The sequence below is a fragment of the Heterodontus francisci genome, chromosome 28 (assembly GCF_036365525.1).
Source record: "Heterodontus francisci isolate sHetFra1 chromosome 28, sHetFra1.hap1, whole genome shotgun sequence".
Taxonomy (NCBI): Eukaryota; Metazoa; Chordata; class Chondrichthyes; order Heterodontiformes; family Heterodontidae; genus Heterodontus; species Heterodontus francisci.
In genome coordinates, this window is record NC_090398.1 from 27064941 (window position 1) to 27088009 (window position 23069).

Below are 23069 nucleotides of genomic sequence, written 5' to 3' on the forward strand. Positions count from 1 at the left end.
GAGGAGGGGGAGAAGCGGGCAGAGAGCGAGGAGGGGGAGAAGCGGGCAGAGAGCGAGGGGGGAAGAAGCGGGCAGAGAGCGAGGGGGGGGAGAATCGGGCAGAGAGCGAGGGGGGGAGAATCGGGCAGAGAGCGAGGGGGGGAGAAGCGGGCAGAGAGCGAGGGGGGGAAGCGGGCAGAGAGCGAGGGGGGGAAGCGGGCAGAGAGCGAGGGGGGGGAAGCGGGCAGAGAGCGAGGGGGGGGAAGCGGGCAGAGAGCGAGGGGGGGGAAGCGGGCAGAGAGCGAGGGGGGGAATCGGGCAGAGAGCGAGGGGGGGAATCGGGCAGAGAGCGAGGGGGCGGAGAAGCGGGCAGAGAGCGAGGGGGGAGAAGCGGGCAGAGAGCGAGGGGGGAGAAGCGGGCAGAGAGCGAGGGGGGGAAGCAGGCAGAGAGCGAGGGGGGGAAGCAGGCAGAGAGCGAGGGGGGGGAAGCGGGCAGAGAGCGAGGGGGGGGAAGCGGGCAGAGAGCGAGGGGGGGGAAGCGGGCAGAGAGCGAGGGGGGGGAAGCGGGCAGAGAGCGAGGGGGGGGGAAGCGGGCAGAAAGCGAGGGGGGGAAGCGGGCAGAGAGCGAGGGGGGGAAGCGGGCAGAGAGCGAGGGGGGGGAAGCGGGCAGAGAGCGAGGGGGGGAAACGGGCAGAGAGCGAGGGGGGGAAGCGGGCAGAGAGCGAGGGGGGGAAGCGGGCAGAGAGCGAGGGGGGGAAGCGGGCAGAGAGCGAGGGGAGGAAGCGGGCAGAGAGCGAGGGGGGGAAGCGGGCAGAGAGCGAGGGGGGGGAAGCGGACAGAGAGCGAGAGGGGGGGAAGCGGGCAGAGAGCGAGAGGGGGGGAAGCGGGCAGAGAGCGAGAGGGGGGGAAGCGGGCAGAGAGCGAGGGGGGGAAGCGGGCAGAGAGCGAGGGGGGGAAGCGGGCAGAGAGCGAGGGGGGGAAGCGGGCAGACAGCGAGGGGGGGAAGCGGGCAGACAGCGAGGGGGGGAAGCGGGCAGAGAGCGAGGGGGGAAGCGGGCAGAGCGAGGGGGGAAGCGGGCAGAGAGCGAGGGGGGGAAGCGGGCAGAGAGCGAGGGGGGGAAGCGGGCAGAGAGCGAGGGGGGGAAGCGGGCAGAGAGCGAGGGGGGGAAGTGGGCAGAGAGCGGGGGGGCAAGCGGGCAGAGAGCAAGGGGGGGGAAGCGGGCGGAGAGCAAGGGGGGGGAAAGCGGGTGGAGAGTAAGGGGGGAAAGCGGGTGGAGAGCAAGGGGGGGGGGAAGCGGGTGGAGAGCAAGGGGGGGGAAAGCGGGTGGAGAGCAAGGGGGGGGGAAAGCGGGTGGAGAGCAAGGGGGAGGGAAAGCGGGTGGAGAGCAAGGCGGGAACTAGGGGGAGAGCAGCCTGAAGAACTTGGGGGCGGTGGGTGCGAGTGTGCACTCCTCCTCCCCAGCCCCCGGCCACTGACTGCAGGCCACTCACTCCCTGCTTCCTCCCGCTCTCTCCCCCCACCACTCGCTCCCCACCCCCCTCTCCCCACCCCTCTTCGTTCTCCATCCACACTCCCCACTGCTCCTCACCCACCATCCTCACTCTGGTCGCCCGCTGCCCCACCCCTCCCTCTCTCCGCTCCCCCCCAGACCCCCCGCACCCACCCCGCTCCCTGTCCAGCGATTGTGTGCTGCCATGGGTTTGGGTTGCCTTTCTGTGATTATTTGAGCAGCGCCATCTTTGGTCCTTGCAGCTACCCGAATACCGCAGACAGTGACGTTTTAGTGCAGCAGGCTGCATTTACACGTGTCAGTGCAGCGCCACCTAGTGGTTAAATTGTCAGCAAACGCAGCCTTTTTTTGAGAGCCTTCGAACTTCACCATGAGGCGACCGTTCTCTGTTACCATATTCTACTCTGGAAATCCAGTTGGTGAAGAATATTACTGGAGATAATCTTTACTCAGTCTTACATTAATTTAGAGTTTAGCATTACAAACATACACCCCCTCACTCAATCACACCACAGTATTGATAAGTGTTTCTTTTTATGTGCTCAACTGAAACCCTAGTCAATGCCCACTATCTGCACACAATTAATATACAAGTAGCACTTACTGCAGTTTCTGTATTTTACAGTCCGGGTTCCTCAGACCCTCAGACAGTAGTTTCACTCCTGAATCTCCCAGTTTATTAAAACTCAGGTCCAGATCCGTCAGTGACCGGTTTGTACTGAGAGCGGAGGCGAGATCTTCGATACAAGAATCTGAGAGATTGTTTTCTACCAGCCTGGTATCAAAGATGGAGAAATAACAGGAATTAGAGTAAATCCCCAGTGTTTGTTAATAACATTATTACTGATGGTGTTATTACTAGAGTAATATGCAGTGCTTAGTAATAACACCATTGCTGATACTAATAATAATGCACAGTGTTTAGTAATAACACTATTACTGATATTAATAGTATACAGTGTCAGATACCCAGTTATTATAAGGGGGGGGAAGCGGGCAGGGAGCGAGGGGGGGGAAGCAGGCAGGGAGCGAGGGTGGGGAAGCGGGCAGGGAGCGAGGGTGGGGAAGCAGGCAGAGAGCGGGGGGGGGGAAAAACAGGCAGAGAGCGAGGGGGGGAAGGAGGCAGAGAGTGAGGGGGGGAAGCGGGCAGAGAGCGAGGGGGGGAAGCGGGCAGAAAGCGAGGGGAGGAAGCGGGCAGAAAGCGAGGGGGGGAAGCGGGCAGAGAGCGAGGGGGGAAGCAGGCAGAGAGCGAGGGGGGAAGCGGGCAGAGAGCGAGGGGGGAAGCGGGCAGAGAGCGAGGGGGGGAAGCGGGCAGAGAGCGAGGGTGGGAAGCAGGCAGAGAGCGAGGGGGGAAGAGGGTGGAGAGCGAGGGGGTGAAGCGGGGGGGGGGGGAGCAGCCTGAAGAACTTGGTGGCGGTGGGTGTGAGTGTGCACTCTTCCTCCCCAGCCCCCAGCCACTGACTGCAGGCCACTCACTCCCTGCTTCCTCCCGCTCACTCCCCCCACTGCTCGCTCCCCACCCCTCTTCGTTCTCCATCCCCACTCCCCACCCACCATCCTCACTCTGGCCGCCTGCTGCCCCAGCCCTCCCTCTCTCCGCTCCCCCCCACACACCCCGCTCCCTGTCCAGCGATTGTGGGCTGCCATGGGTTTAGGTTGCCTTTCTGTGATTATTTGAGCAACGCCATCTTTAGTCTTGGCAGCTACCCGAACACCGCAGACAGTATCGTTTCAGTGCAGCAGGCTGCATTTACACGTGTGCCAGTGCAGTGCCACCTGGTGGTTACATTGTCAGCAAACGCAGCCTTTTTTTCATAACCTTCGACCTTCACCATGAGGCGACCATTCTCTGTTACCATATTCTACTCTGGAAATGCAGTTGGTGAAGAATATTACTGGAGCTAATCTTTACTCAGTCTTACATTAATTTAGAGTTTAGCATTACAAACATACACCTCCTCACTCAATCACACCACAGTATCAATAAGTGGCTCTTTATTTGTGCTCAACTGAAACCCCAGTTACTGCCCACTTCTTTTGGGCCTCCTTATCTCGAGAGACAATGGATACGCGCCTGGAGGTGGTCAGTGGTTTGTGAAGCAGCGCCTGGAGTGGCTATAAAGGCCAATTCTGGAGTGACAGGCTCTTCCACAGGTGCTGCAGAGAAATTTGTTTGTTGGGGCTGTTGCACAGTTGGCTCTCCCCTTGTGCCTCTGTCTTTTTTCCTGCCAACTACTAAGTCTCTTCGACTCGCCACAATTTAGCCCTGTCTTTATGGCTGCCCGCCAGCTCTGGCGAATGCTGGCAACTGACTCCCACGACTTGTGATCAATGTCACACGATTTCATGTCGCGTTTGCAGACGTCTTTATAACGGAGACATGGACGGCCGGTGGGTCTGATACCAGTGGCGAGCTCGCTGTACAATGTGTCTTTGGGGATCCTGCCATCTTCCATGCGGCTCACATGGCCAAGCCATCTCAAGCGCCGCTGACTCAGTAGTGTGTATAAGCTGGGGATGTTGGCCGCTTCAAGGACTTCTGTGTTGGAGATATAGTCCTGCCACCTGATGCCAAGTATTCTCCGAAGGCAGCGAAGATGGAATGAATTGAGACGTCGCTCTTGGCTGGCATACGTTGTCCAGGCCTCGCTGCCGTAGAGCAAGGTACTGAGGACACAGGCCTGATACACTCGGACTTTTGTGTTCCGTGTCAGTGCGCCATTTTCCCACACTCTCTTGGCCAGCCTGAACATAGCAGTGGAAGCCTTACCCATGCGCTTGTTGATTTCTGCATCTAGAGACAGGTTACTGCCCACTACCTGCACACAATTGGCACTTACCCCAATTTCTGTATTTTACAGTCTGGGTTCCTCAGAGCCTCAGACAGTAGTTTCACTCCTGAACCTCCCAGTTCATTATAATTCAGGTACAGATCCGTCAATGATCGGTTTGTATTGAGAGCAGATGCGAGATCTTCGATACAAGAAGCTGTGAGATTGTTTTCTACCAGCCTGGCATCAAAGATGGAGAATTAACAGGAATCAGACTAAATTCCCAGTGTTTATTAATAACATTATTACTGATGGTGTTACTACTAGAGTAATATGCAGTGCTTAGTAATAACACCATTGCTGATACTAATAATAATGCACAGTGTTTATTAATAACACTATTACTGATATTAATAGTAACATACAGTGTCAGATACCCAGATATTATAAACACAATCTCACACAGTCTGGTACTTACCACAGTTCCTGTATTTTACAGTCTGGGCTCCTCAGAGCCTCAGACAGTAGTTTCACGCCTGAATCTCCCAGTTTATTACAACTCAGGTCCAGCTCTGTCAATGACTGGTTTGTATTGAGAGCAGATGCGAGATCTTTGATACAATAAGATGTGAGATCGTTTTCTCCCAGACTGGGATCAAAGATAGAGAAGTAAAAGGAATCAGAGCAAATTCCCAATGTTTATTAATAACATCATTCCTGATATTAATAACAATTCACATTGTCAGATACCCAGTTATTATAAACACAATCTCACACAGTCTGGTACTTACTACAGTTTCTGTATTTTACAGTCCGAGTTCCTCAGAGCTTCAGACAGTAGTTTCACTCTTGAATCTCCCAGATTATTACCACACAGGTTCAGATCCGTCAGTGATTGGTTTGTACTGAGAGCGGAGGCGAAATCTTCGATACAAGAATCTGAGAGATTGTTTCCTCCCAGCCTGGGATCAAAGATGGAGAAATAACAGGAATCAGAGCAAATCCCCAGTGTTTATTAATAACGCTATTACTGATATTAGTAATAATGATGCACATTGTCAGACATCCAGTTATTATAATCACAATCTCCCACAGTCTGGTACTTACCACAGTTCCTGTATTTTACAGTCCGTGTTCCTCAGAGCTTCAGACCGTAGTTTCGCTCCTGAATCTCCCAGATTATTATCACTCAGGTCCAGAGCAGTCAGTGATCGGTTTGTACTGAGAGCGGAGGCAAGATCTTCGATACAAGAAGCTGTGAGATTGTTTGCTCCCAGACTGGAATCAATAACGGGAATTAGAGTAAATTCCCAGTGTTTATTAATAACACTATTACTGATATTAGTAATAATGATGCACAGTGTCAGATACCCAGTTATTATAAACACAATCTCACACAGTCTGGTACTTACTCCAGTTTCTGTATTTTACAGTCCGGGTTCCTCAAAGCCACAGACAGTAATTTCACTCCTGAATCTCCCAGATTATTGGAATTCAGTCTAAACACAAACAGACAGAGAGTGAGAAACAAATTGAATCAAACCCTGGACCGGATACAATTCACTTTCTGTTGAATGTTACAGGAAACACTGAAAAAGACTTGAGGAAATTAATAACCAGATTTTCCTGTCACTGACAATGAATCTCACACTGTCGAACTCCTCATATATTCAGGAGCTGTCAATAAACATCAAAGAGGGAAGTAACGGGACAGAAGGTAGGTGATTGGTTGGTGAGTATTACAGTGTGTTTTTGTCTCTCTAAGTGACAGCATTTGAATAAAGTATTGCTTGGGGAAATAAATCTATTACTTTATTAAATTAATCAGATAAATGAACTAATTAATACATTTATTATGAATTGTTTTAAAAGACCTAATTACATTTATTCAGGTTATCAATAAGGAAATTAATTATAAAAGACTAGCGATGACAGGGCAGGCTACGTGTTGGGACTGTAGGATGTGGGAGTTTGAGGATAGTGAGACTGTCCCACATTCCCACACCAACAGGAAATGTCTCCGTCTTCAGTCATTCCAGCTCAGAGTCAATGGGCTGGAATGTGAGTTCGAGACATTCCCAAACATAAGGGAGGGGGAGGAATTTCTTCACAGTTTTATCCAGAACACAGTCACAGCTCAAAGAAAATCACAGGTTCAAGAAGAGGGTGTAAACATTCGGGAGCAGCACGGTGAGGACTGAGGAGAGATTGAGAAGGAGGTTCCTCAAACACAGGTCCTGTCCAAAAGGTACAATGTACTTGTTACCTGTGAGGACAAGAAGAAAGACTGTGGGGAGGACAGTCACAATGTAGACCAAGGTACTGTGGCTCAGAAGACTGTCCAAGGGGGAAAGAGCAGAATAGAATGTGGTAGTGATAAGGGTTTCTATAATTAGAGGGATGGATAGCGTCCTCTGCAGACATGAATGAGAATCCTGTCGGGTGCATTGTCTACAAGGTGCCAGGGTAAGGGATATCTTATGGTGACAGGAGAGCAATTTGGAAGGGGAGGGAATAATCCAGTTGTCGTGGTCGATGTTGGAACAAACGACATATGTAGGAACCGGGAGGAGATCCTGCTGAGGGAATATCAGGTGTTCGGAGCTAAATTAAAAAGCAGGATCTCAAGGGCAATAATCACTGGATTATTTCCCAATCCACATGCAAATTGGCAAAGAAACAGTCAGATCAGGAGAATTAAAGTGTGGCTAAAGAACTGGTGTGGGAAAGAGGGGTTCCTTTAAATGAAACACTGGCACCGGTACTGGCACAGGAAGGAGTTATACTGAGTTTACAGACTCCACCTGAACCGGGATGGGACCTGTGTCCAAGTGGAAAGGGTAAATAGGGAGGTGGTAAAGGCTTTAAACTAATAAGACGGGGCAGGGTGGGGGTGAGGGGGTGTGGGGGAGATGGGGAGGGACGAACAGAAAATGAATTCAGCCTGAATAGAAACAATACAGGTTAAGTGGAGCATTCTCATAGAGTCGTACAGCATAGAAACAGGCCCTTCGGCCCACTGCATCCATGCCAAATCCCACCTGCCTGCATTAATTCCATATGCCTCTATGACTCTCTCATTCAAGTACCTGTCCAGATGCCTCTTAAATGTCGCTACTGTTCCTACCTCCACCACCTCCTCTGGCAGCTCATTCCAGATACCCACTATTCTTTGTGTGAAAAATTTACCCCTTTGATCCCCTTTAAAACTCCTCCCTCTCACCTTAAATCTATGCCCTCTAGTTTTAGTCACCCCCACCATGGGAAACAGACTTTGGCTATCTACCCTCTCTATGCCTCTCATAAATTTATATACTTGTATCATGTCCCCTCTCAGCTTCCTTTGCTCCAGGGAAAACAGACCCAGCCTATCCAATCTCTCTTTATAACTCAGGCCCTCCAAACCAGGTAACATCCTTGTGAATCTTTTCTGCATTCTCTCTAGCTTAATCACATCTTTCCTGCAGTACGATGACCAGAACTGCACACAGTACTCCAAGTGTGGCCAAACCAACGTTATGTACAACTGCAACATGACGTCCCAACTCTTGTACTCAATGCCTCAGCTGATGAAGGCAAGCATGCCATATGCCTTCTTCACCACACTGTCTACCTGTGTTGCTACTTTCAGGGAACAATGTACTTGCACCCCAAGGCCTCTCTGCTCAACAACACTCCCTGCCATTCACTGTCTATGCCCTGCCCTGGTTTAATTTCCCAAAATGCATCACTTCACACTTGTCTGCATTAAATTCCATTTGCCAATCCCTTGCCCACTTTCCCAGTTGATCTATATCCTTTTGCAACCTTAGACGACATTCTTCACTGTCCACTCTACCTCCAATTTTGGTGTCATCTGCAAACGTACTAATCATGCCCCTTACATTCACATCCTAGTCATTAATATATATGACAAACAACAGAGGTCCCCGCACTGATCCCTGCGGCACATCACTGGTCACCGGCCTCCAATCTGAAAAACAACCCCCCACTACCACCAAGCCAAATTTTGTATCCAATTTGCTGGCTCACCCTGGATCCCATGTGTTCGAACCTTCTGGACCAGCCGACAATGCGGGACCTTGTCAACGGCCTTGCTAAAGTCCATGTAGACAACGTCCATCACCCTGCCCTCGTCAATCCTCTTGGTCATCTCCTCAAAAAACTCAATCAAATTCGTGAGACATGATTTCCCACGCACAAAGCCATGCTGACTATCCCTAATCAGACTATGCCTTTCCAGATGCATAGAAATCCTGTCTCTCAGAATCCTTTCCAATAACTTTCCCACCACTGATGTAAGGCTCACCGGCCTGTAGTTCCCTGGCTTATCCCTGCTGCCCTTCTTAAATAAAGGCACAACATTAGCTATACTCCAGTCTTCCGGTACCTCACCTGTGACTAACGATGATACAAAAATCTCTGCCAGGGCCCCAGCAATCTCCTCCCTTGCTTCCCATAGCATCCTAGGATACACCTGGTCTGGCCCTGGGGAATTATCTACCTTAATGCGCTTCAAAACCTTCAACACCTCCTCCTTTGTAATGTTGATATGCTCCAGGATATCGCTGTTCCCTCCCTTGAACTCACTAGCTTCCATGACCTTCTCCACAGTAAATACAGACGAGAAGTATTCACTTTGAGACCTCACCCATTTCCCATGGTTCCACACATAGATTGCCACACTGATCTTTAAAGGAAACTACTTTCTCCCTAGCTACCCTTTTACTCTTAATATACTTATAGAATCTTTGAAGATTATCCTTTATCTTATCGGCCAGGGAAATCTCATGGCCCCTTTTCGCCCTCCTAATTTCCTTCTTAAGTGTACTCCTGCATCCCCTATACTCCTCGAGGGACTTGCTTTATCCCAGCTGCCTACACCTGACATATGCCTCCTTCTGAGAGTTCCTGTCTGATGCCATCGAAATTCGCCTTGCCCCAATTTAAGACTTCAACCTGAGGACTAGTCCTATCCTCTTCCATAACTATCTTGAAGCTAATAAAGTTATGGTCACTGGTCCCAAAGTGCTCCCCCACTGACACATCAACCACCTGCCCAGCCTCATTTCCCAAGAGGAGGTCGAGCCCCTTTTCTAGGAGAGCCATCCACACACTGCTTCAGAAAACTATCCTGGACACACTTAACAAATTCTTCCCCATCTGATCTCTTAGCACTAAGGCAGTCCCAGTCAATATTGGGGAAGTTAAAATCACCTACTATTACAACCCTATAATTCCTACACCTATCTGTGATTTCCCTATATATGTGCTCCTCCAATTCCCTCTGACTATTGGGGGGCCTATAGTATAATCCCATCAAAGCGATCACCCCTTTCTTATTTTCTAAGTTCTACCCATATGGCCTCACTGGACGTTCCCCCCGGGATATCCCCTCTCAGTACTGCCGTGATGTCCTCCCTAATCAATAGTGCAGCTCCCCCTCCACTCTGACCTTCACCTCTGTCACACCAGAAGCTTCGGTACCCCGGAACATTGAGCTGCCAGTCCTGCCCATCCCTCAACCACGTTTCCATAATAGCTACAATATCACAATCCCATGTACTGATCCATGCTCTGAGTTCATCTGCCTTACTTGTAAGGCTTCTTGCATTAAAGTAAATGCAGTTTAGCCAACCAGACCATCCACGCTCCCTGTCCTGCCTCCTGGACTTGCTTGCTTTAACCTCTACATTTATCTCAACTATCTCATCGGAGAGGCTACTACTTTGGGTCCCACCTCCCTCCCAGTTTAAATCCTCCCAAGTAGTACGAGCAAACCTCCCCGTAAGGATATTGGTCCCCTTCCAGTTTAGGTGCAACCTGCCCCTCTTGTACAGGTCACCTCTGCACCAGAAGAGATCCCAATGATGCAAGTAGCTGAAGCCCTCCCGCCAACACCAGCTCTTCAGCCACGCATTCATTTACCTTATCCTCCTATTCCTACCCTCACTAGCACGTGGCACAGGGAGTAATCCTGAGATTACAACCCTAGAGGTCCTGCTTTTTAACCTTCTGCCGAGCTCCCTATATTCACTTTGCAGGACCTCATCTCTCTTCCTGCCCATGTCGTTAGTACCAATATGGACCATGACCTCTGGCTGCTCACCTCCCCTTTCAGAATGTCCTGCAGCCGCTCCGAGACATCCTTAACCCGAGCACCAGGGAGGCAACATTCCATCCTGGAGTCTCATTTGTGGCCACAGAAACGCCTATCTGCTCCCCTTACGATAGAATCCTCCTATCACTATAGCTCTTCCACCCCTTTTCCTCCCCTGCTGTGCAGCAGAGCCCTCCGTGGTGCCACAGACCTGGCTGTTGCTGCTTTCCCCTGGGAGCTCATTCCCCCCAACAGTATCCAAAGCGGTATATGTGTTTGAGAGGGGGATGACCACAGGGGACTCCTGCACTACCTGCCTACGTCTACTAGTCCATCTGGTGGTCACCGATCCCTTTTCTGCCTGTGCAACCATTACCTGCGGTGTGACCACCTCACTAAACGTGCTATCCACGACGTCCTCAGCGTCGCGGATGCTCCACAGTGAATCCACCCACAGCTCCAGCTCTGTAATGCAGGTAGCCAGTAGCTGCAGATGGATACACTTCCTGCACACATGGTCATCAGGGATACTGGAAGCGCCCCTGATTTCTCACATAGTGCAGGAGGAGTATACCACAGGGCTGAGCTCTCCTGCCATGACTTACCTTTAAATTAATTTAGATACTCCCATTAAAAATACTAATTACACTCGGGGCCTTGTTCTACCCACTACAATATAAAGTCCTTAATAAGCTACACTGAATTTTAAAAAAACACTCTTTAGTAGTACTCATTGGACAGAAAAAAAAGTGAGGACTTCGATGGAAAGGAGGTCAATAGAATTATGGAGTATGATTGTAAAAAGCTGGTTAAAAAATAAAGTAAGAGGAACTGCGAATACAAATGATTTAAACTTTTTATACAGCAATACACACAGTGTCAGTAATAAAACAGGGGAACTGGAGGCAATACTACATTGTGAGGATCCATATTAGGGATTACTGAGACATCGCTATGGAAAAATCTGGACTGAGCATTAAACATTGCAGGATATAAACTACTTAGAAAAGAGAGAGAGGAAATTGGGGAGGTGGAGTAGCTGTACTTAATACTGAAAACAATGGCAGGAGCAAAAAGTGACACGGCCATCAGCAAGAGAGAAATAGAATCCACATGGATAAAGATAAAAGATAATAAAGGATCAACCACATTCACAGGGATAGTCTACGGATCACCGAATAGTGGAAGGAAGGTGAGGGAGAAGTATACAAAGAAATTAGGGAAATTAATAAAAACACATGGAATAATAATCATGGGGAATTTCAACTAACATGAGATTAATTGGCCAGAAGAGACATGTAAAGGAAATAAGGGAATGGAGTTCCAACAATGTGTACAAGACTCCTTTCTAACCCAATATGTAAGAAGCTCAACAAGGGAGGATTCCCTACTGGATCGAGTAATGGGCAATGAGCCAGAGCAGATAAAAGTAAAAGTAGGGGAACATCCAGACAATAGTGAACATTAATATTATATACTTAAAGATAATAATTGAGAAGGAGGTAAGTATGACGAAGACCAGGGAATAGATTGGAGAAAAGTGGATTTTGAGGGTCTGAGAATAGAGCCGAGGAAAATAAAACTGACAACAATATTGTCAAACAGTGATGTCGAACAGCAATGGGAAACATTTAAAACCATGTTGGACATATTCCAGGAAAAATATATTCTGCTAAAAAGATAAGAACAAGTGAAACACTAATGAGTTACCATGGATGAATAAAGACATCAGATAAAGAAAAATGAGGTCTTGGAAAAAGACAGACACTAAGCACATGAGCAGCAGGGGAGAGCATGACAAAGAGATTAGAAATTTTCAAAAAGGACAAAAAGGAACAATTAAATTATCAAGGAGCAAATAGTAAAATATTTTATAGGCACATAAATAAAAAAAGGAAAATCATGATGGAAAAGGGTCAATTATTGATGGTCAGGATTATATCACAACAGACAATGATAGAGAAATGACAGAAATATTAAATAATGACCTTGCTTCAATATTTACCAGGAAAACAGGATAGGTGGACAGATTAGAAATCAGATAACAGCATTGAAAATAAAAAGGTGAAGTTTTAAATAAACTAATCAAACTCAGAGGATAAAAACCCCTGGTCCAAATGGATTACATCCACACATTTTAAAAAAATCTCGGGAAGAGATAGCAGAGACATTACTACACATTTCTAATCATTCTTTAGAGAAAGGTGTCGTGCCAGAAGACTGACAGATCGCTTACATTATATCTATATTTAAGAAAGGAGATAGAACATGTACAGGGAACTATAGACCAGTTGGCTTAACATCAGTGGTAAAAAATAATGGAATCTCTACTAAAGGTGGGAAGAGAAGAATATCTAGAAACCAAAGATATAATAATGAAAAGTCAGCATGGATTTAAAGAGAAAGTCTTGCTTAACCAGCCTTGTTGAATTTTTTGAAGAGGTGACAGAGAAAGTAGACAATGCTAATGCAGTAGATGCAATTTATCCAGATTTTCAAAAAGTCTTTGATAAGGTATCACAGAACAGACTAATGAATAAGGTCAGAGATTGCAGGATCAGGGATCAAGCAGAATGGACAGCAAGCTGGCTTCAAAACAGAAAGCAGAGAATAGGGATAAAGAGTAGTTACTCAGAATGGCAGAAGGTGGAAAGTGATGTTCCACAAGGATCAGTGCTGGGATCACTGTTTTACAATTTATATTAATGATTTAGACTTTGGAATCAAAAACACAATTTCTAAATCTTCAGATGGCACCAAACTTGGGGTTGTGGGGATAGTTAATCTGAGGAGGATAGCAACAAATTACATGAAGATATTCACAAACTTGCAGAATGGACATGTAATTGAAAAATTAATATCAACATAGATAAATGTGAGGTATTACATTTTTGGAAAGAAAAGCAAAGAGGTTACATATTACTTACAAAATAAGAATCTAAATGGGGCAGAGGAGGTAAGGGATCTGGGAGTACAAATACACAAATCACTAAAAGTAATTACACAGGTTAACAGTTAACCAAGCACTAAGGTTTATTCCTAGGGGGTAGAATTGAAAAGTATAGAAGTTATGCTAAACTTGTGTCAAACCCTGGTTGGACCACACCTGGAATACTGCAGACAATTCTGTTCACCATATTATAAAAAAGATATGGAGGCACTGGAGAGGGTGAAAAATATTTACAAGGATGATACCAGAAATGTAGGGAATACCGATCAGGAGGGAATGAACAGGCTGGTCTCTTTTCTTTGAAAAAAAAAGAGCAGGCTGAGGGGTGATCTAACAGAGGTGTTTAAAAGTATGAAAGGTTTCAATAGAGGAGACACAGAGAGAATGTTTCCACTTGTGGGGAAAAGCAAAACTAGAGACCATCAATGTTAGATAGTCACCCACAAATCAAACAGTGAATTCAGATTGGTCAGTCCTGTATGATGTGTTACCTCCCTGGTGCTGGGGTAAAGGATATCACGGAGAATGGGCTAAGTACATTCCAACAAGCTGGAAAGGTCGGGGAATCAAAGCCAGGGCTCCTTGGATAATGAGGGAGATAGAGAATATGACAAAATAAAAAAACAGTGTATGGAGCATGTCAGGTGAATTCTTCAAGCACGAACCAGGCCAAACACAATGGGCTGGATTTTACCGAGCCCCTGATTTCAGGCTCCATGGTGGGGGAGGTGGAAGATGCTTCTGGCAGAGGCTCACCATGGAGCCCGACTCCGGGAGGGCCCGGCCTGATCCTCCTGGTGGTGACAAGGCTCTGTGACGGCACCCCTGCCGCTGGGCGACGGGACCTGCATTGAAATATTTTAATGAATAGATTTAAATAAACTTACCTCGAATCTTCCGGGCCCACCACGATCTCCAGTGCAGCAGCCGGCACTCCCACACCTTCACTTCCCCGTCTGGGAAAAGCAGGCAGGACACTGGTGCGGGGTGGGGGGGGAATTAAGATTTTTTGTGTGGCGTGGGGGGGGGAGCGGTGATGGGGGGGACGGGGGTCAAACAATCATCATCTGTATAGGGGATTGTGGGAAGGGATGAACTTTAAACTTTGTACAGTCTGGGGGAACCAAAGGTCACGTTTCAAAGGTAAGTGTTTTGTGGGGGGAAAGGGAAAATACTTAATGTAATTGTTTTGGGGGGTGGGAAAGGGCCGTTACTATTTTGTTTGGTAAATTTTGGGGGCAGCACTGGCTGCCCTTGAAAAATGGCACCAGCTCCTGCACACAGACATCTGACACCATTGCAGATGTCAGACAGCCCGTCCCCTCCACTTTGTCGGGGGAGGCCATGCCGGCTATTTAACTGAGCTGCCGTGTGGGAGATTGTTGCAGCTCTGATGTGTGAGGTCATCTGAGAATGGAATGGCAGTTAACGTAAAAGGGAACCCAAAAATCCATTTTTAAAAAATTCATTCATGGGATGTGGGCGACGCTGGCCAGGCCAGCATTTATTGCCCATCCCTAATTGCCCTTGAGAAGGTGGTGATGAGCGGCCTTCTTGAACCACTGCAGTCCATGTGGGGTAGGTACACTCACAGTGCTGTTAGGAAGGGAGTTCCAGGATTTTGACCCAGTGACAGTGAAGCAACGGCGATATAGTTCCAAGTCAGGATGGTGTGTGACTTGGAGGGGAACTTGCAGATGGTGGTGTTCCCATGTATTTGCTGCCCTTGTCCTTCCAGTTGGTAGAGGTCGCGGGTTTGGAAGGTGCTGTCTAAGGAGCCTTGGTGCATTGCTGCAGTGCATCTTGTAGATGATACACACTGCTGCCACTGTGCGTCGGTGGTGGAGGGAGTGAATGTTTGTAGATGGGGTGCCAATCAAGCGGACTGCTTTGTCCTGGATAGTGTCGAGCTTCTTGAGTATTGTTGGAGCTGCACCCATCCAGGCAAGTGGAGAGTATTCCATCACTCTCCTGACTTGTGCCTTGTAGATTGTGGACAAGCTTTGGGGAGTCAGGAGGTGAGTTACTCGCCTCAAGATTCCTAGCCTCTGACCTGCTCTTGGAGCCATGGTATTTATATGGCTACTCCAGTTCAGTTTTCGGTCAATGGTAGCCCCCAGGATGTTGATAGTGGGGGATTCAGCGATGGCAATGCCGTTGAATGTCAAGGGGAGATGGTTAGATTCTCTCTTGTTGGAGATGGTCATTGCCTGGCACTTGTGTGGCGCGAATGTTACTTGCCACTTATCAGCCCAAGCCTGGATATTGTCCAGGTCTTGCTGCATTTCTACACAGGCTGCTTCAGTATCTGAGGAGTCGTCAATGGTGCTGAACATTGTGCAATCATCAGCGAACATCCCCACTTCTGACCTTATGACTGAAGGAAGGTCATTGATGAAGCAGCTAAAGATGGTTGGGCCAAGGACACCACCCTGAGGAACTCCTGCAGTGATGTCCTGGAGCTCAGATGATTGACCTCCAACAACCACAACCATCTTCCTTTGCGCTAGATATGACACCAGCCAGCGGAGGGTTTTCCCCCTGATTCCCATTGACCTCAGTTTTGCTAGGGCTCCTTGATGCCATACTCGGTCAAATGCTGCCTTGATGTCAAGGGCAGTCACTCTCACCGCACCTCTTGAGTTCAGCTCTTTTGTCCATGTTTGAACCAAGGCTGTAATGAGGTCAGGAGCTGAATGGCCCTGGCGGAACCCAAACTGAGCATCACTGAGCAGGTTGTTGCTAAGCAAGTGCCACTTGATGGCACTGTTGATGACACCTTCCATCACTTTACAGATGATTGAGAGGAGGCAAATGGGGCGGTAGTTGGCCAGGTTGGATTTGTCCTGCTTTTTGTGTACAGGACATACCTGGGCAATTTTCCACAATGCAGGGTAGATGCCAGTGTTGTAGCTGTACTGGAACAGCTTGGCTAGGGGCGCGGCAAGTTCTGGAGCACAGGCCTTCAGTACTATTGCCGGAATGTTGTCAGGCCCCATAGCGTTTGCAGTATCCAGTGCCTTCAGTCGTTTCTTGATATCACGTGGAGTGAATCGAATTGGCTGAAGTTTGGCATCTGTGATGCTGGGGACTTCTGGAGGAGGCCGAGATGGATCATCAACTCGGCAGTTCTGGCTGAAGATTGTTGCAAATGCTTCAGCCTTATCTTTCGCACTGATCTGCTGGGCTCCCCCATCATTGAGGATGGGGATATTTGTGGAGCCACCTCCTCCAGTTAGTTGTTCAATTGTCCACCACCATTCACGGCTGGATGTGGCAGGACTGCAGAGCTTAGATCTGATCTGTTGGTTATGGGATCGCTTAGCTCTGTCTATCGCATGCTGCTTACGCAGTTTGACATGCAAGTAGTCCTGGGCTGTAGCTTCACCAGGTTGACACCTCATTTTGAGGTATGCCTGGTGCTGCTCCTGGCATGCCCTCCTGCACTCTTCAATGCACCAGGGTTGGTCTCCTGGCTTGATGGAAATGGTAGAGTGGGGGATATGCCGGGCCATGAGGTTACAGATTGTGGTTGAGTACAATTCTGCTGCTGCTGATGGCCCACAGCGCCTCATGGATTCCCAGTTTTGCATTGCTAGATCCGTTCGAAATCTATCCCATTCAACACGGTGATAGTGCCACACAACACGATGGACGGTATCCTCAATGTGAAGGCGGGACTTCGTTTCCACAAGGACTGTGCGGTGGTCACTCCTACCAATACTGTCATGGACAGATGCATCTGCAGCAGGCAGACTGGTGAGGATGAGGTCGAGTATGTTGTTCCCTCGTGTTGATTCCCCCACCACCTGCCGCAGACCCAGTCTAGCAGCTATGTCCTTTAGGACTCGGCCAGCTCGGTCAGTAGTGGTGCTACCGAGCCACTCATGGTGATGGCCATTGAAGTCCCCCACCCAGAGTACATTTTGTACCCTTTCCACCCTCAGTGCTTCCTCCACGTGCTGTTCAACGTGGAGGAGTACTGAGTCATCAGCTGAGGGAGGACGGTAGGTGGTAATCAGTAGGACGTTACTTTGCCCATATTTGACCTGATACCATGAGACTTCATGAGGTCCGGAGTCGATGTTGAGGACTCCCAGAGCAATTCCCTCTCTACTGTATACCACTGTGCCACCACCTCTGCTGGGTCCGTCCTGCCGGTGGGACAGGATGGACCCGGGGATGGTGATGGCAGTGTCTGGGACATTGTCTGTTAGGTATGATTCCGTGAGTACGACTATGTCAGGCTGTTGCTTGACTAGTCTGTGGGACAGCTCTCCCAGCTTTGGCACAAGCCCCAGATGTTAGTAAGGAGGACTTGGCAGGGTCGACAGGGCTGTATTTGCCGTAGTCGTTTCCGGTGCCTTGGTCGATGCCGGGTGGTCTGTCAGGTTTCGTTCCTTTTTATGGACTTTGTAGCGGTTAGTTACAACTGAGTGGCTTGCTAGGCCATTTCAGAGGGCAAGTAAGAGTTAACCACATTGCTGTGGGTCTGGAGTCACATGTAGGCCAGACCAGGTAAGGACAGCAGATTTCCTTCCCTAAAGGACATTAGTGAACCAGATGGGTTTTTACAACAATCGACAATGGTTTCATGGCCATCATTAGACTAGCTTTTAATTCCAGATTTTTTATTAAGTTCAAATTCCACCTTCTGCTGTGGTGGGATTCGAACCTATGTCCCCAGAGGAATACCCTGGGTCTCTGGGTTACTAGTCCAGTGATAATACCACTCCGCCACCGCCTACCCTGACAGCATGTAAATAGTAAGAAACATAGAAACTGTCCAGCACAAAAGGAGGCCATTCAGCCCATCGTATCTGCCCTGGTCAAACAAGCCATCCACCCAAAATAATCCCACCTTCCAGCACCTGGTCCACAGCCCCGCAGGTTACAGCACCCTCGGTACATGTCCAGGTACCATTTTAAAGAATTGAGAGTTTCTGCCTCAACCACCATTCCTGACAGTGAATTCCAGACACCCACCACCCTCTGGGTGAAAACGTTTCCCCTCATGTCCCCTCTAATCCTTCTACCAATCACCTTAAGGGCTTAAGGGGGTAGTAAGATGTGGCGTGAGGCCTCTTAGGGTCAAAGAGGGTGATATATGCTGAGAGGTGCAGGGCAAGGCTAGAACATGAAATGAGTATTTTATATCGGTGTTTACTAAGAAAGTGGAATCTGACAAAATCCCGGTTGAAGTGGAGATGGTAGGGGTAATGGATGGGGTGAAAATTGATCGGCAGGGTGTACTGGAAAGGCCGTCTCTGCTTCGAGTGTATATGTCACCTGGTCTGGATGTCTTGCATCCAGGTTGCTTAAGGAAGTGGGGGTGGAGATATGGAAGGGCTTGTCATAAACTTCCAATCTTCCCCAGATATGGGGAAGGTGCTCGAGGATTGGAGAGTGACAAATGTGACACCCTTGTTCAAGAAAGTTTGTAAGAACATGTGTAGTAACTACAGACCAGACAGTTTAACTGTGTTGGGTAAGATTTTGGAAACAATGATCAGGAAAAAAGTGAACAGGTATTTGGAGAGGTTTGAGTTAATTAAGGAGAGTCAGTACGGATTTGTAAAAGGCAGATCATGTTTGACTAATCTAACTGAATGTTTTTAATGATGTAAGAGAGAAGGTTGATGAGGGGAATTTGGTGGACGTTCTCGATATGGATTTTAAAATAGCTTTTGACAAAGTTCCACATAAAAGGCTGGTTAATAAAAAAACATCAAGGTGCATCGAACAGAAAGGTCAGTGTCAGCTTAGACAAAAACAAAAAACTGGTCTAAGGATGGAAACCAGTGAGTGGTGGTAAATGGTTGTTTATCAGACTACTGGATGATAGACATTGATATTCCGCAAGGGTCAGTGCTGGTGCACTGATTTTATTTGTGACATTTCTAAATGACTTGGATGTTGGAAGAGAGTAAAATTTCAAAATTTACTGGTGATACCAAACTCGGAGATGTAGCAGACTGTGAGGATGTCACCAATCGACTGTAACAGGGCAGAGATAGACTAATAATATAGGCAGACAAGTGGCAGATGGAATTTAAAACAGTGAAGGGTGAGGTGATGTATTTTGGCAGAATGGGGAGGCAGAGGCAATATAGACTTAATGTCATAGTTCTAAAGAGTGTGGAGGGACAGAGGGACAATGTCTTCCCTAATCAGTACTGTCACCACACTTCCCTTTTATCCTTCCCTATCTTTACATCAGTTCTGATGAAAGGTCACAGACCTGAAACATTAACTCTGCTTCTCTCTCCACAGATGCTGCCTGACCTGCTGAGTATTGACTGCACTTTGTTTTTATTTCATATTCCCACATGCTGTTTGTGCTTGTAGCTCAACAAACTTATTCACCACACTTTGTGTTTATACACACATGGCTAAACATGCCTTTGTATTCCTTGTAATCCTTCTTAATCTCTCTATCTCTGTAATCTTCTCCAGCCCCACAACCCTCCGAGATATCTGTGCTCCTCTAATTCTGGCCTCTTGTACATCCCTGATTTTAATCACTCCACCATTGGTGACCTTCAGTTTTCCAGGCCCCAAGCTCTGGAAAACCCTCCCCAGATCACTTTCCTCCAATAAGACACTCCTTAAAACCTACTTTTGACCAAGCTTTTGGTCACCTGATCTAATATCTCCATATAAAGAAAAAGACTTGCATTTCTGTATCGCTTTTTACAACCACCGAACATCTCAAAGCACTTTACAGCCAATGAAGTAAATAAAGAGTCTACATAGAGATATAGATAGGTTAAGTGAGGAGGCAAAATTTTGGCAGATGGAGTATAATATGGGAAAGTGTGTACTTATCCACTTTGGCAGGAAGAATTGAAAAGCAGTATATTATTTAAACGGAGAGATTGCAGAACTCTGCAGTACAGAGGGATCTGGGTGTCCTGGTACATGATTCATAAAGTTAGTCCGCAGGTACAGTGAGTGATTCGGAAGGAAATGGAATGTTGTTGTTTAATGCAAGGGGAATAGAATGTAAAAATAGGGAAGCTTAGTTACAATTGGACAGGGTGTTGGTGAGACCACATCTGAGGTACTGCATTCAGTTTTTGTCCCCTTACTTAAAGGATAGAATTGCATTCGAAGCAGTTCAGAGAAGATTCACGCGACTGATTCCTGGGATGAAGGGGTTATCATATGTGGAAAGGTTGGATCTGTATTCATTGGAGTTTCAAAGAATGAGAGGTGATCTTATTGAAACATATAAAATCCTGAGGGGACTTGACAGGTGGATGCTGAAAAGATGTTTCCCCTTGTGGGAGAGACTAAAATTATGGAACACAGTTTAAAAATAAAGGGTCTCCCATTTAAGACAGAGATGATGAGAAATGTTTTCTCTCATAAGGTTGTTAGTCTGTGGAATTCTCTTCTCCAGAGAGCAGTGGAGGCAGGGTCATTGAATATTTTTAAGGCTGAGTTCGACAGATTCTTGATTGACGGGATGTCAAAAGTTATAGCAGCTGGACAGGAAAGTAGAGTTGGGGCCGCAATCAGATCAGTCATGATCTTATCAAATGGTGGAACAGACTCGAAGGGCCGAATGGCCGACTCCACCTGCTATGGTGTATGTTCGTATCTAATATGGTACTACTTCCTTCTCTAGTATTATCCAATACACTCACTCCTTTATGTATCTTATTCCTCTATTCTACTTCTATATGCTGGTGACCATCCTCCTGCCACTTTAATTTAAACCCTCCACAACCGCACGAGTGAACATCCCCACACGGCCATTGGTCCCAGTCCTGTTATGGTGGAACCTGTCCCTTTTGAATAGGTGCCTTCAGCCCCAGAACGGGTCCTTATGCCCCAAGAATCTGAAGCCCTCCCTCCTGCACCATGCTTCAAGCCACGTATTGATGCTCCTTATCTTCCGATTTCTACTCTCACTGGCGTGTGACACTGGGACTAATCCAGAGATGATTATCTTTGAGGTCTAACTTTTTAACTTTCTCCCGAGCTCCTGAAAATCAGACTATAGGACCTCAATAACTGCCCTCTCTATGTCATTGGTACTGATGTGTACCACAACTTCTGGATCACTTCCTTCCCCCTGCAAACTATTCTACACTCTCTCCTTTACCCCAGCATTAGGGAGACAACACACCATGTGGGACTCACAAGGAGGGTTACAGAAATGCCTGACTATCGAATCTCCTATAACCACTCTACATTTTGCTGTTCCCCCTGTGCAGTCTCTTGCTCATTGGTGCCATGGTCTGGACTGCTCTCCAATGTGTTGTCATTTTCAGCAGTCTCCAATGGGAGGAGATGTTTCAGGTACAGGTTCAGTCCATTCCAACAAGGGTAAAAGTTAGTGGAACCAAAGCCAGGACTCCTGGGATGATGAACGAGATAGAGAATATACTGAAACAAGAAAAGGGTGTATGATTCATGTCAGCTGGATTCGTCATGAGAGAACCAGGACAAATACAATAAGCTGAAAGGGGAAGTGAAGAGCAAAATAAGACTGGCAAAGAAAGAATATGAGAATAGAATGGCAGTTAATATAAAAGGGAATCCAAAAATCTTCCACCAGCATGTAAATGGTAAGTGGATAGTCAGAGGCAGGGTGGTGTCTATTAGTAACTAAGAAGGTGATATATATTCAGAGACACAGGGTAAGGTTAAAATACCTAATCAGTACTTTGTATTGGTGTCTGCTAAGGAAGATGATGCTGACAAAATAGCAGAAGTGGAGATGCTGGAAGTAATGGACAGATGAAAATTGCTCAGCCGGATGGACTGGAAAAGCTGGCTTTGCTTGGAGTGGATGGGTCGTCTGGTCTGGATGGCTTGCATCCCAGGTTGCTAAGGGAAGTGGGATGGAGATAGCAGAAGGGCTTGTCATAATCTTCCAATCTTCCCTCGATAGAGGGGAGGTGCCAGAGGATTGGAAAGTGGTAAATATGACACACTGACTCAAGATAGGCTGCAAGGACATTCGTAGTAACTACAGGACGGGCAGTTTAACATCAGTGGTGGGTAAGGTTTTAGAAACAATAATCAGGGAAAAAAAATAACAGGCACTTGGAGAGGTTTATGTTAATTACGGAGAGCCAGCATAGATTTGTAAAATCGATGAGTCGTGTTGTTTTTCAGAGTGGAGGATGGTAGACAGTAGTCAATACTGGGACCACTGCTTTTTTGATATATACAAATGACTTGGATATTGGAATACAGAGTAGAATTTCAAAAATTGCCAATGATACTAAACTTGGAGATGTGGAAAACAGTGAAAATCAGGAGGCAAAAGGCAGGGAGGAATTTAAAACAATCACTCTCACTGGAGAAAAAGTAATGGGAATACTAATGGGACTAAAGGCTGACAAATCCCATGGACCTGATGGCCTGCACCCGAGGGTCTTAAAGGAAGTGGCTGCAGAAATAGTGGATGCATTGGTTTTAATCTTCCAAAATTCCCTAGATTCTGGAAAGGTCCCAGTGGATTGGAAAAATCACAAGTATAACACCTCTGTTCAAGAAAGGAGAGAGACAGAAAGCAGGAAACTACAGGCCAGTTAGCCTAACATCTATCGTTGGGAAAATGCTAGAATCCATTTTTTAAAGAGGTAGCAGCAGGATATCTGGAAAAATCACAATACAGTCAGGCAGAGTCAACATGGTTTTGTGAAAGGGAAATCATGTTTCACAAAGTTCTTCGAGTTCTTTGAGGATGCATCAAGCAGGGTGGATAAAGGGGAACCAGTAGATGTAGTGTATGTGGA

The 23069-nt window shown here is 47.4% G+C and overlaps 1 protein-coding gene across 1 annotated transcript in view; it reads right to left on the minus strand.

Moving 5' to 3' along the window:
- Positions 1-23069, minus strand: part of LOC137385156 (NACHT, LRR and PYD domains-containing protein 12-like) — a 60436-nt gene that overhangs the window by 8115 nt on the left and 29252 nt on the right. Inside the window, exons 6-11 of the mRNA XM_068060101.1 lie at positions 5674-5760; positions 5369-5539; positions 5053-5223; positions 4740-4910; positions 4331-4501; positions 2095-2265 (exon numbers count right to left, since the gene is read on the minus strand). Of these exons, the coding sequence (XP_067916202.1) occupies positions 2095-2265; positions 4331-4501; positions 4740-4910; positions 5053-5223; positions 5369-5539; positions 5674-5760 (942 nt within the window). The remainder of the gene's footprint in view (positions 1-2094; positions 2266-4330; positions 4502-4739; positions 4911-5052; positions 5224-5368; positions 5540-5673; positions 5761-23069) is intronic.